Source organism: Barbatula barbatula (genome assembly GCF_947034865.1).
Source record: "Barbatula barbatula genome assembly, chromosome: 12".
Lineage (NCBI taxonomy): Eukaryota > Metazoa > Chordata > Actinopteri > Cypriniformes > Nemacheilidae > Barbatula > Barbatula barbatula.
Window position 1 is genome coordinate 1,630,416 of NC_136775.1, and position 12,431 is coordinate 1,642,846.

Genomic DNA, 12,431 nt, shown 5'->3' on the forward strand with positions numbered 1-12,431 from the left:
GTAAATGTTGACAGAATTTTCATTCTTGGGTGAACCGTCCCTTTAATTCCTTGCGTTTTTATTTTCCAAAAAAGAACATTTATTTACCCACATTGAAAAGCTGCATGATGAATTTGTCTGTGCAACTCTCATTGATTGAAATATTGAAGTGCATAAAACCACTCAAAAGTGTTGCACAGTAAATAACAAAACAATCATCATGGGTGAGAGTAGTTATACATTTAAAATGTAAGTGTATTGAAGTATATTGGCATTTAGAAAAGTGATTCAAGTAAATATGTCTTCACTACATCACACTCCATGATCCAAACACACAGCGTTTAGCTAATATCTGCCAAAAACACTGACAGAACAAACTGAAATATCAAAAAACTAAATGAGAGTCAATGAGACTGCTCTTCAGTCTTTTGGTTCAAACAATAATACTCCATCACATAGTAAAAAACATTTGGTGTTTCATCATCGAAACAGAATCTTGAGATGTCCAGTGTTAAGCAAATAACTTGGGTTACTTTTCCAATATATTTCGCTATGTTCACTAAAGTCTTTTGAAGGTGATCAAGAAACTAATCCTCCCGGACGGAGCTCATTTTCCTGCGTCAGAGGACCGTACAGGTGCTTTGCATCTGCTTTTGAACATAATAATGGCATTTTATTCAGGGATGGTTTCATCCCACAGTGATTTTACCCAAACACCAAGCTGGGAGATTGAACAAACAACTAAAGCACAACAACAAAACTATCACCAAAAACTGAGAAAGTTAGAGGAAGCAAAGCAAAGTGAAATCTTGAACAATAAAAGAGGATAAAACCACATAAATAAAAGCTTGTGCGTGTCACAGTTTAGTCCGTGTGTAAGGACGAATAAATAGTGAAGAGTGAAATGATGATGTCTTGACCTTTGACCCCGTGTGCAGTGAGTGTCCAGACACTGAGAGACGAGCTCTTGAGAGCCCAATACTGCAGCATGTCCTGTGCTGCACTGTTCGTCTCTTTCTTTCCCAGAAGTTCTCAGTCTGAGGTCATTGTGCAGAAGCATCAGGGATGGCCTCAATGCTGTGCCGCTCCAGCTGCGATCGGAGAAGAATATTATCGCTCTTCAGCTCCTGCAACTGAAACCCACAAGATAGGAAATGTTGATGTTTGATCTAAATCGATCAGATGAGCTAAATTGTTGAAATAGTATCTCAAAAGATCGAGGGCCTTGTGAACACAGAGAAAGATATTTGGATGAATGACCAGTTCTTGGCCACCATCATTGACCATTTGACTACCATAGTAGTCAAAAGTGACCAGGAACTGTTTGCTGTCCTACATTCTTCAAAAAACTTTTCTAAAGTAATTTTGCTACTGTTATTGTCAATGGAGACCAAGAACTGTTTGGTCAACAAGCGTTCATCCAAATATCTTTCTCTGTGTTCATCGGAACAAAGAAATCTATCCAGATTTTAAACAACTCGAAGGTTTGGGTAAACTGTCCCTTTAAGTCATGGATGCAAATATTAGCATTTAAGAAAATGTATAATGAAGATCATAAAGTGGGTGTAACTTAAACCAGTTTGATCTCATAAGAATTGGTCAATATTTTCCAATAGGCTATATTCGAATGTGCAAACACGTATGATCTTTTAGAAACACGACCGTCAATGACACGAAAGCAGATCAAACTGAACTAAAATGTACTAATGCTCATCGTACAAATGTATTTGAATTTGCCACCTCATAAATTAGTCACGAATTGTCATTATATTGCGTTGCTTAAACAGGATTTCCCTAGCTTGCTTTGGATTAAAACTAAAAATACAACAACCAAATATTGTAAATATGAATTATAGTGCCTAAATGGTTTGTTTAGTGTAATAAAATGACATCATAAATGCAATTCAGAAGAACAATACACGTTGGAGAAATGGAGACATCGGAGCAAAGAAGGGATGTGATTACATCACAGGGTCACTGACCAATCACAGATCAGTGAAGACTCGGCGTGCAGTACCTGTTGTCTGAGCAGATCGTGGTCCATCTGTACTCTCTCAAAGCCTCTCAACGTCTCCTGTAGATGCTGGTTATGTTCCTGAAGCTCACCGATGTAGTCGCACGCCTTCGATAAAATCCCACCTTTACTCTGAGAAAAAGACCAACCACATGTAATATCGTCAAAACGTATCAGTACGTGCATGTTACTTCGGATTCGAAACCCAAGTCCTTTACAGCTCTACCAAAAAAGCCATCGATAAACATTCTCCCATCATGCAATATGCCATCTCTCACCGCGCTGGTCTTGGTGCTCTCCGTGCTGCAGTCAGGGATGATCTTCGAAAGAGTCACAATCCAGTTGTTGATTTTGTCTCGCCGTCGTCTCTCCACTGGACGCGGCAAACGTGAAGGTGATAAGAACCGAGGTCAAAAGAAAAAAACCTGCTTCAGTCTATCAACCCTATACTGTCCTCTACTGGCAGGTGCATGTCAATGCCCTCTGGCATTTGCAGAATTTGTCTTTGTACACAGCTACCTGTAAATGCATAGCATTCGGAGAGTTGTGAAACACATCTTAATTCAAGAACACGTTTATACCCCTGACACAAGATTTTCAAACAAATCAGCGAAGATGTGAAGGAATCCGTTGAATGCGTCTGGCCTGGAGTAAAACACATACTAAGATCGAGAGAAACACTTCTTGAAACGGATGTGGTTGTCATCAGTTCTGTTACCTTGCTGCTTAAAAACCTATAACTTTTATATTTTACATAATATACATTTTATGATACACACATATGTGCTCAAAAGCATTAGAAATACAAAATGTTTATATTACAAACCTCCAGGGAATTGTTTTTCAGTTAGTATCGCTAAGGAAAATAATCTCTATTGCTATACCCTATAGTGTACATAGAAAAACTATTATATAGATATTAATATCGATATATTTCAGAATTGTCCGATTTTCTTGTGTTTGTGCGAACGTGGTTTTCCTGCAACGCTGCTTTACAACAATGTAAAACTGTGAAAAGCAATGTAGAAATACTGTTGAATAAAACAGAAAGTAAATGCAGGAACCTTCATTATGTTGTGCTCTTCTCCTTTCGTCTGTAGGGGTGCGTGGACTATCCAGTTTCCTATAGAAGTAATAAAAGATGACATTTAAACAACCATTATTTCTTGCATTTCTTCACCTCGCATGCATAAACATCCATAACCTTTTCTTTAAGACCCCAAATATACATCAGTGTGGTGTTAGCCATCGAGCGCCCCTGCTCTGCAAACAGCACGTTGGTCAACTTCTCAGCACGCCAACCTCATTGGTGTGAATTGGCATACATCCCTGTGCCCTTCCCCGCTGATCTCCGGGGAGTCTCAGCCCATGTTCATTACGTTATAAATGAGAGTACGGAGAAGCAGCTGCCGTCTGCGAGTCTAATGCTCCGGTCTAATGACACAACTGTTCACTGCGAGGAATCTTCCCTCAGGTTCACTTTAATCAAGTCACGACGCCGTCTGTCACACCTCAGAGGGCAGAGTACACAACACAGAGCTAAAACGTCTCGCAAGACGCCACAGAAGAGGCGAGAGACGCCTTATCCCTGCTAATGCAAAACAACAAAGACAGTGGATTTGACTCAACTTAAATGTACACAACGGGCGGTCTCCTTCTCAAGACCTGTAATGTAGGGTTGCTTTCTGTACATACTTAAAAAAACAATTTTCACACACAAAAGATCATTTCAACTATTATTGATCAGGGTAAAAAGTATAGAGTTGATTAAACAAATGTTGACCTCCTGACCACACTATATGGGGTAAGTTGTCACAGAGTATTGTAGACTTTTCATAATACTACAACGATCACGAAACACAAAACAAGCCATAAAACAGCAAAAATAAGTAAACCCTTGTTTTGGCAAACAAATATTCATGAATTGTACATGTATCATTTAAAACACAAGTCAAATCGGGTTTGTTTTATCCAGATCAGAATAAAGGGTACTTTTGTTCTGCAAAGATGTTAAAGTTTTATTAAACTATATCTTTGTTATATAGTTAACGTAAAAATTGTTATAGTTAAAAAAATGGTGTAATTTGTAATGAACTTTAAACCTTATAGCTACTAGGATATAGCTCTTGTGACAACTTGCCCCGGCCTTTTCTACAGTACAATACACAGTATGTTAGCATTCTGCGCAGTGGCTCAGATCCCCGAGTCTAATAACCTTTGAGATTTAGGATTCAAACTGTTGTGTAACTCAATCATTGTGCTGCAGATGTGAAAATCCAAAATAGCACAAAGCTTTACGTATCCAAGCAAAATAATCAAAGAAGCTGAAAAACCACTCGACAGACACGTGATTCTTCAGCGGGATATTTCTTCAAGCCACCGAGTGTATTTTGGTGGATGAGGGATGTTGCGACAGCACAAGCGCATGAGCAACATCATCTATTTACACAATACTTCCGCTTCCACCTTTAAAGCGAAAAACAAACATGCTCTCAGATCATTTTTCACTGAATGTGAACACATGATCCTGCCAGAAGCCCTGCTTTCATGCCGTTAGTTCATGGTGTGTGCGCCAGCAATGATGAAGGTAATGGGTCATCTCAATCGTTGTGAATGTCGTATGATGTTTTGACAGAAAAAGTAGTGTAAATACACAGGTCATACAATGCTGTGGATCAAACTAAATGAAGATATTTGATATTGACGATTTTATTCTTACATGTAGCTTTGTAAACTGCTGGCATCCAGAATGAGTTTGATCAGCATTGTATTGTTCATAGCAAAGGGCTCTCTCGACTTATCTTTAACAGTGTGTCAATTCATACTATTAAAAGCTTCGTATACCCATCCCCACAATCCCCGACACATAACAAATCCCAATTTAACCACAGAATAAAAGCTGCCAAAATGTTTATTGTCAGATTTTGTCTCAGTATGACATCACTATCAGTATGACACTGACTATATTGGATCCGGCATTAATGCCGCAACACTCGCGTTTGAGAAATACCGTTTTACCATGTTTATTGCTCAGTCTCTTACAGATTAGTTTATACAAATTCAACCGAAATGACCCCTTTTGTTATTAAAAAATCCATTCTTGAAGCCAACAAACAAGATAAAACCTGTTTGTTGTCTCTTTTGGTACTTGCGCAGTGTATGCATGAGTCCGTGGAGCTATAGTCCTCTGTGGGGCAGAATGCAGAATCTCCGGAGGGGTCATCATGACGTAAAACTGACCTAAAGCGGACAGAAGCACATTTATTTTCATGCGTGTGTTTTATGACAAGGCCGAATTATGGTTTAGATTTTAATCTGAGTAATTGCTTAGGCCTGTTGTGGTTTTACTTTTCGGGTTCTGAAAGGAAAACCCATGTACCTGTGGTTTGCGTGAGTGAGGGGTCACCGGCAGCCTGCATGGGCAGAGCTGTGGCCGTTCCCTCGCTCACAGAGGCTTCTGGGAAATATGTACATGGTGCGTCCTCCCCGGTATATTCTCCAACAGCGCTGTCATCATTCCGAAAGGGGTTTTGAATTACTGTCTGAGAGACAACAGGTGTGTAATGGTTACAATCCGTTATATTGGCTCTTAGTCATCGATCAGTATACTATTTATCGTCTTTTCTGATGTGTTGTCATGTTCTGCCAGCTGTTTTATGAGAGTCAGGCCACTAAACATTTCAGCGCAATAAAGAACTACGAGGCAATCGGGACATTAAGTGAAAGTGGTGCTGATGCTGGGAGTGAGTCGGTTGCCATGGTGCAAGATGTGTTGATTCTGTACCTGTGTAACAGCCTGACGGCCTCCGATGAGGTTGGCTGATGACAGAACATTAACCTCTGCTCCTCGACTCGGACCATCTGATACCTGAACCACTCGATAAGTCACCTGATGAGAAGACAGAGAGATCTTCAATGCATCTTTGCATTAGAACAGTATTTAAATAGTTCAGTTGAAAATGAACTCCTGTACACAATAATTTGTTTTTCGGTAGAACACAAAATGAGACTTTTTGAACAGCGACCGATGATGGATTTGTGTTAAGAACTACTCCCAAATGTAAAGCTCTCAAATCCAATAATCTCATGTGATGATGTACAACCGGAAGTGTGACTTTTTTTCAGTTAATTCAGTACACAACTCGTATGATTTGCTTTTTGGTATATTACGGACTATCTGTTTGTCATTTCTAAAAGATTGACAAACAGCAACACTATAAACTATCAAACGTTGTATGAAGGCCAGCTGTATGAAATGGAAAACACAATTTACATGTTATTTCTTTGTTTTAAATAATGACGACAGAACAAGACACATACTTAAAGAGTTCAGCGACGATTCCCTAAGGTTCTCAGGAATACGGTTTAAGCACACAGCATGACTGAATTCTTCATCGATTTTATAATCACCCCTGCAGGATGTGCAGAAGTCTGTAGATGATTTAATTTAAAGGTCTAGAACAGCACACTTGTTTGCGAAAAGAATACGTATTTGTGAAATACCCTCTAACAGGACCTCTGCCCAATCGCCCGTCATATGACTCGCCTGCTGACCGACATGTGACACAGGCCCAGTGCCAATCCCAACCAGAGATTGAAATCACATGATTGATGCTGCTAATAAGTGAAGCTCATATTCTGCCTCAAAATACAAATGTATATATGTAAATATATATATATATCAATATATTTTGTATAAATTAAGTACAAACTAGTAACCTTGTACTAGCACCTAATGTACTATTGCTCTTTTATGACATATCGCTTATTGCTCCCTGAACTTTTTTATAAGTCGCTTTGGATAAAGGCGTCTGCTAAAAGACAAGATGTAAGATGTAAATGTAAGTAATTTGAGAGTTTTGTCACATTTTTTAAGCAACTTAAACAGATTTCCCCCTAAACTATCAGAACTAGAAGGGACTTCTAGTTGTAATAAAAATACTATCACAGCAAAATAGAATACAGTATTTTTTTGTTCAGTCCAAGGACTGCATATTTATGCAGAAATACAAATCGGTATGTGTACCCCACATTACGGTTATTATAAAAAACGACTTTAATTCCAGAGAATTGTGAGCGTTGCATGGTTTTGGCAGCTTCCTGAGATTTAACAACTGAAGAGACGTTCTATTCTTCAGCAATCAAACCAGACAGAGTACGTCGAAATGATGAGATGATGTTGAAAATCAAGCCCACCTGTCCGCCGGTATTTTCTGCATGAAACCGATAGTGAAAATTGCCACCGAGCGAAGCTGAAGGTTGAGAAACACTTGTGACTGCAGTGACTTTATCCCCCAGCACACACATCACTGAAACACAGCAGCACACAACTTACATATAACGAAAAGATACTGAAAAAAAGCTGTACAAGACAGTCACGGGTTAAAGTTTCATGTCGACTACTCATATAAAGCAAACATTTCAGGAACACAGAGGAGTTTTAGAAAAGTCAAACATTGTGAATAAATGGCATACCTCCAGGTATCTGTACAACCTTCCTTTCTTGTTGTTTATGGCTGTAGAGAGAAAGTATTAAAAAGTTGTTCATGCAACATTTATAATACCAAAAGAATAGTTCCTTACACACAAATGTTAAAAGAAAAACACTACATGCACATCATTTTCATCAAGAACTTTACGATTTAAACATCAAAAAGTTACAAAGCAACTCCCAAAAGTTTTGTTTTGACAAATAGAAATAGATATCACCTGCTAGATGATCAAGCGCCAATGCATTCATTGCATTCAACTTTTTCTCAACACAGCATGCAATTTAATCCATGCATTTTATATTCCGCATGACAAGCCTATTTATGAAAAATGCATTACCTCAGTGAAGTGTGTAAGTTGTGCTCCAACGTGTCCATCAGTGCATGTAACTACAGCTGACACGCGAGGCGAGTGGATCTGTGGATCACGGGAACAAACATTCGGGTCATGTGAGGCTTCTTTCTACTTCATGCGGAGCTGGGTAAACCAATGACAGCGAGTATCGCGAGATCTGTGTTTTCGGTGCGGACCTTTCACACGCCCTCGCGATACTTTAATGTCATACGCTGATCTGTCTGCGCAACGCCGTGTAAATGAGACAAACCCGAGTTTATTCAAATCAGACTGGTCTCAATCGCAATCTTGTTTTAATGAGTTACTTCAAGTTCAATTCTTTATTTCCGTGTTCAAACTTTTGAAGGAATTTAAATAAATGTAAATGTTTTCAGACCATTAAATGTTTTCAGTGCTTTTTTGTGTTATGCAAGAGATCTATATACAATTTGAAGTCATTAATAAAATGTGTAAAATTTGGTATACCTTGAGTCCACTTTTTCTTATATATATGGAATTTTATACAAATGTATAATATGTTGTTGTATACAGTTCATATTTTCATTTTCATTTTAAGTACGTGAGTTGTCGTTGAAATTTGAATTTGATAAAGATGGATTAAACAAAAAAGCCTACGGGGGCTAAACATAGAAAAAGAAAGATAGAAAAAGGAGACGGCCTGTCAAGGGATGCGACAGCAGCTAAATACGTGGATGGTGAAAGGCAACAGGTAGCATTCAGAATGTAACGTCTATTCTTGCAAATACAATAATCATGTTAACAGACTAACGTTAGCTAGTGAGCTTGCTGAGCACCCGACCGTCGGAATCATGAATAGATTTGCCACCAAACTTGGAGGCTTGCAAATATAAATGTTGACTGGCAAGTGTTTGCTAACTTAATGCAAAATAATGTTGCTGCTGATATCTACATTTAGATTTTGGTTAAACCCTATTGTACCAATGCCATTCATGAAATATCTCAATTTTATTAAAGTAAAATAAGAACTGGTAAATATAAGGTAGCATGCACAATAAATGACTAGAACATTACTTATGCAATAAGGCTGGTTTATCATAGATTTTTTTACCATTAGCTCAGCTGTGTTGTCAGACATACAGGCTCTTTACATCTGCTGGGTGACATGGAAGCTGGAAGGGCCACATTTCTCTCTCTTTAAAGATCCGTGCTATATGTGTATGTATGTATGTATGTATATCAGCACAGACCTTTAAAGAGAGAGAGATGTGAACCTGTAATTACTTCTCTATATGTATGTGTTATGAACGACTCAAGAGTCAAATGCAGGAGAATGGAGACTTTATTAAACCAGCACAGAAAGCCTGCACAGTGAATAATTGACACAGACAGTAATGGTGAAAGTCAAAAATAGCAACAGTCAATAAGGCTCGAGCGCTCGGCCAGGAGAATCAGGGGACTGCACCAAGAGGTGCGTATTCCAGTAGGGGGGAAAATAAGAGTTGACTCAAAAAATAAGTAATTCCGCCCAGCGTGGGCCAAGACAAAATCCTCCTGCTGAATGCAGGTAAACGCAAATAAAGTCCGCCTAGCGTGGTCAAAGGAAAATCCACCTGCTGAAAGCAAGGCAAAGCAAAGTAATTCCACCCAGCGAGGGCCACGGACAAATCCACTTGAGGACGGCGTATCTACTGGTGTGATTCTGTGTGGCAAACCAGCAGATCCCACAGGCATCAGAAGGTAGCAATGAGGTCCCTTGAGCAGAGATAATGGCAGTCGGGAACTCCAGATTTAACAGGGAGCAAGGCAGAGATAGATATCTGGTGTAGATTAACAGCTCTGGAGCCTGGACAAGACAAGACGATGTCAATAGACATGTACTGACAATACAAGACGATGTCAAGAGACATGTACTGACAAGACAAGACGATGTCAAGAGACATGTACTGACAAGACAAGACGATGTCAAGAGACATGTACTGACAAGACAAGACGATGTCAAGAGACATGTACTGACAAGACAAGACGATGTCAAGAGACATGTACTGACAAGACAAGACGATGTCAAGAGACATGTACTGACAAGACAAGACGATGTACTGACAAGACAAGACGATGTACTGACAAGACAAGACGATGTACTGACAAGACAGGACGATGTACTGACAAGACAGGACATGTACTGACAAGACAAGACGATGTCAAGAGACATGTACTGACAAGACAAGACGATGTCAAGAGACATGTACTGACAAGACAAGACGATGTACTGACAAGACAGGACGATGTACTGACAAGACAGGACGATGTACTGACAAGACAGGACGATGTACTGACAAGACAGGACGATGTACTGACAAGACAGGACGATGTACTGACAGGACAGGACGATGTACTGACAGGACAGGACATGTACTGACAGGACAGGACATGTACATGTACTGACAGGACAGGACATGTACTGACAGGACAGGACATGTACATGTACTGACAGGACATGACATGTACTGACAGGACAGGACATGTACTGACAGGACAGGACATGTACTGACAGGACAAGACGATGTACTGACAGGACAGGACATGTACTGACAGGACAGGACATGTACGGACAGGACAGGACATGTACGGACAGGACAGGACATGTACGGACAGGACAGGACATGTACGGACAGGACAGGACAGGACAGGACATGTACGGACAGGACAGGACAGGACAGGACAGGACATGTACGGACAGGACAGGACAGGACAGGACAGGACAGGACAGGACAGGACAGGACAGGACAACCTTAGGTGATTAAACCAAACGGACTGACCCAGACAAGAGGAAACATAAGGAATATAAAGGAAAGTGAGCTGAGAGAAAACAAGGATCAGCTGGAGAAAGAGCGGGAAAATCAGAAAACCCCAGGTGAAGAGTGTAAACTAATAATGGAGCAAACAATGTGCGTGAATGGCAGGAAAAAAGCATCAAGACATAAGTGGAAAAAAAGCCCACAGGCGCTATACCGGAGACCCGACAGTATGTGTGTGTCATATTTGTACTTTTTAAAATAAACAAGAAATGGCAGAGAAATTTCCATGAATACATTTTTATATTTAGACATTTAGTCATTTAGCAGACGCTTTTATCCAAAGCGACTTACAGATGAGGAAACATTGGAAGCAATTATAACAACATAGGCAACAAAATACATAAGTGCATCAAACTAGTCCATTAAAGCCTAGCACAGTATAAAAAGCTAAGAATAGTGGGGTTAGTAAGGTTTTTTTTTTTATAAAGAAGGAAAGGGAAGAGAATTAGGAAAAATCAATCAGCGACGTGTTGACGGAAGAGATGCGTTTTTTAAAGATGGCAATCGAGTCTGCTGATCTTGTAGCAGCTGGTAGATCATTCCACCAATGTGGAACAGATCCAGAGAAGGTACGGGAGAGTGACTTTTTGGGATGGTACCACTAGTCGTTGTTCCCTTGCAGACCGCAGTGATCTGGCAGGAACATAGATCTGCATTAGCGAGTGGAGATATGATGGTGCAGATCCGGTGTTGGTCTTGTAGGCCAGGAGCAAAGCTTTGAACTCTATGCGGGCGGCAACAGGGAGCCAGTGTAACCGGATGAAGAGCGGAGTAACATGCGCTCTCTTCGGTTCATTGAAGACCACTCTTGCCACCGCATTCTGGATCATCTGGAGTGGTTTGATTGTGCAAGTAGGAAGTCCAGCCTGAAGCGCATTGCAATAATCCAGTTTGGACAGGACAAGAGGCTGGACTAGGACTTGCGTAGAGTGCTCTGATAGGAAAGGTCTAATTTTCCTAATGTTGTAGAGGTTGAATCTACAGGACCGGGTGGTGCTGGCAACATGACTTGTGAGGTTAAGCCGATCATCGATTACCACTCCCAGGTTTCTGGCTGTGCTGGACGGTGTAATAGTTGATGAGCCTAGTTGAATGGCATGGTTGTGGTGAATCTTTGGGTTGGCCGGGATCACAAGCAGTTCCGTTTTTGCAAGGTTTAGCTGCAGGTGATGATCCTTCATCCAAAGCGAGATGTCACTCAGGCATGCCGCAATGCGAGCAGCGACCGTCGGATCGTCCGGTTGAAATGACAAGTAGAGTTGTGTGTCATCGGCATAGCAGTGATATATATTTGTGCTCATATACCATATAATTATGGTAGGCTTACAGTAGCTGACTTATATACTTTTAAAATAAACTTTTATTATTTCAAGCCCATACATGATGATGTCCGGCACACTTTTTTATTTAGCAGGGGGGGCGCCAAAACTGTTTCTGCATACCCCCTAACATTGAGTAGTTGCGCCCCTGGGTATATACAATATAAGCCAAAATGTTTCCAGGAGGATTAACCGGGCTGATTCCTTCTGAAATACAGTTTTTTAAAAGTAGGCTTGTTTGAGATGCGCCTGTAATGTAGGCGGCTGCAGTAAGGGGAGGGGTCAAAAAAGACCTTTGAAGTCGGACACTTCGTGAATCTCGCTGTTTTGTCGCTTGCAAACGTGAACAATGGAGGAGATCGCGTTCGCGTTTTATGAAGTGGATGTAATCGAAATACCACTGTTTTTACATGAAGATGGTTGCAATAATAATCACTGAATGTCCAAATAAACAGCTTA

At 40.3% G+C, this 12,431-nt stretch overlaps 1 protein-coding gene across 2 annotated transcripts; it reads right to left on the reverse strand.

Moving 5' to 3' along the window:
• Positions 1–201: 201 nt before the first annotated feature.
• On the reverse strand, positions 202–7,934 carry usf2l (upstream transcription factor 2, c-fos interacting-like). 2 transcript variants are annotated; one of them, XM_079469052.1, is made up of 10 exons: positions 7,823–7,934; positions 7,469–7,509; positions 7,190–7,302; positions 5,778–5,882; positions 5,373–5,535; positions 5,146–5,233; positions 3,058–3,116; positions 2,272–2,366; positions 1,997–2,125; positions 202–1,112 (listed from the first exon to the last, which is right to left on the reverse strand). In XM_079469052.1, exons 1-10 carry the CDS (start codon positions 7,858–7,860, stop codon positions 1,023–1,025), a joined length of 921 nt encoding a protein of 306 aa, XP_079325178.1. In that variant the 5' UTR covers positions 7,861–7,934; the 3' UTR covers positions 202–1,022. The 2 variants fall into 2 exon arrangements, with proteins under 2 accessions (XP_079325178.1, XP_079325177.1); XM_079469051.1 differs by having other exon boundaries at positions 5,119–5,233; positions 7,823–7,922.
• Between the last annotated feature and the right edge of the window lie 4,497 nt (positions 7,935–12,431).

Coding starts and splice junctions, on each gene's coding strand:
- usf2l (XM_079469051.1), bottom strand. CDS start 7,860: ATGGACACGTTGGAGCACAACTTACACACTTCACTGAG. Junction 7,303..7,468: donor GGTTGTACAGATACCTGGAG/GTATGCCATTTA, acceptor GCTGTGTTTCAG/TGATGTGTGTGCTGGGGGAT. Junction 5,883..7,189: donor CAGAAAATACCGGCGGACAG/GTGGGCTTGATT, acceptor TCTTCTCATCAG/GTGACTTATCGAGTGGTTCA.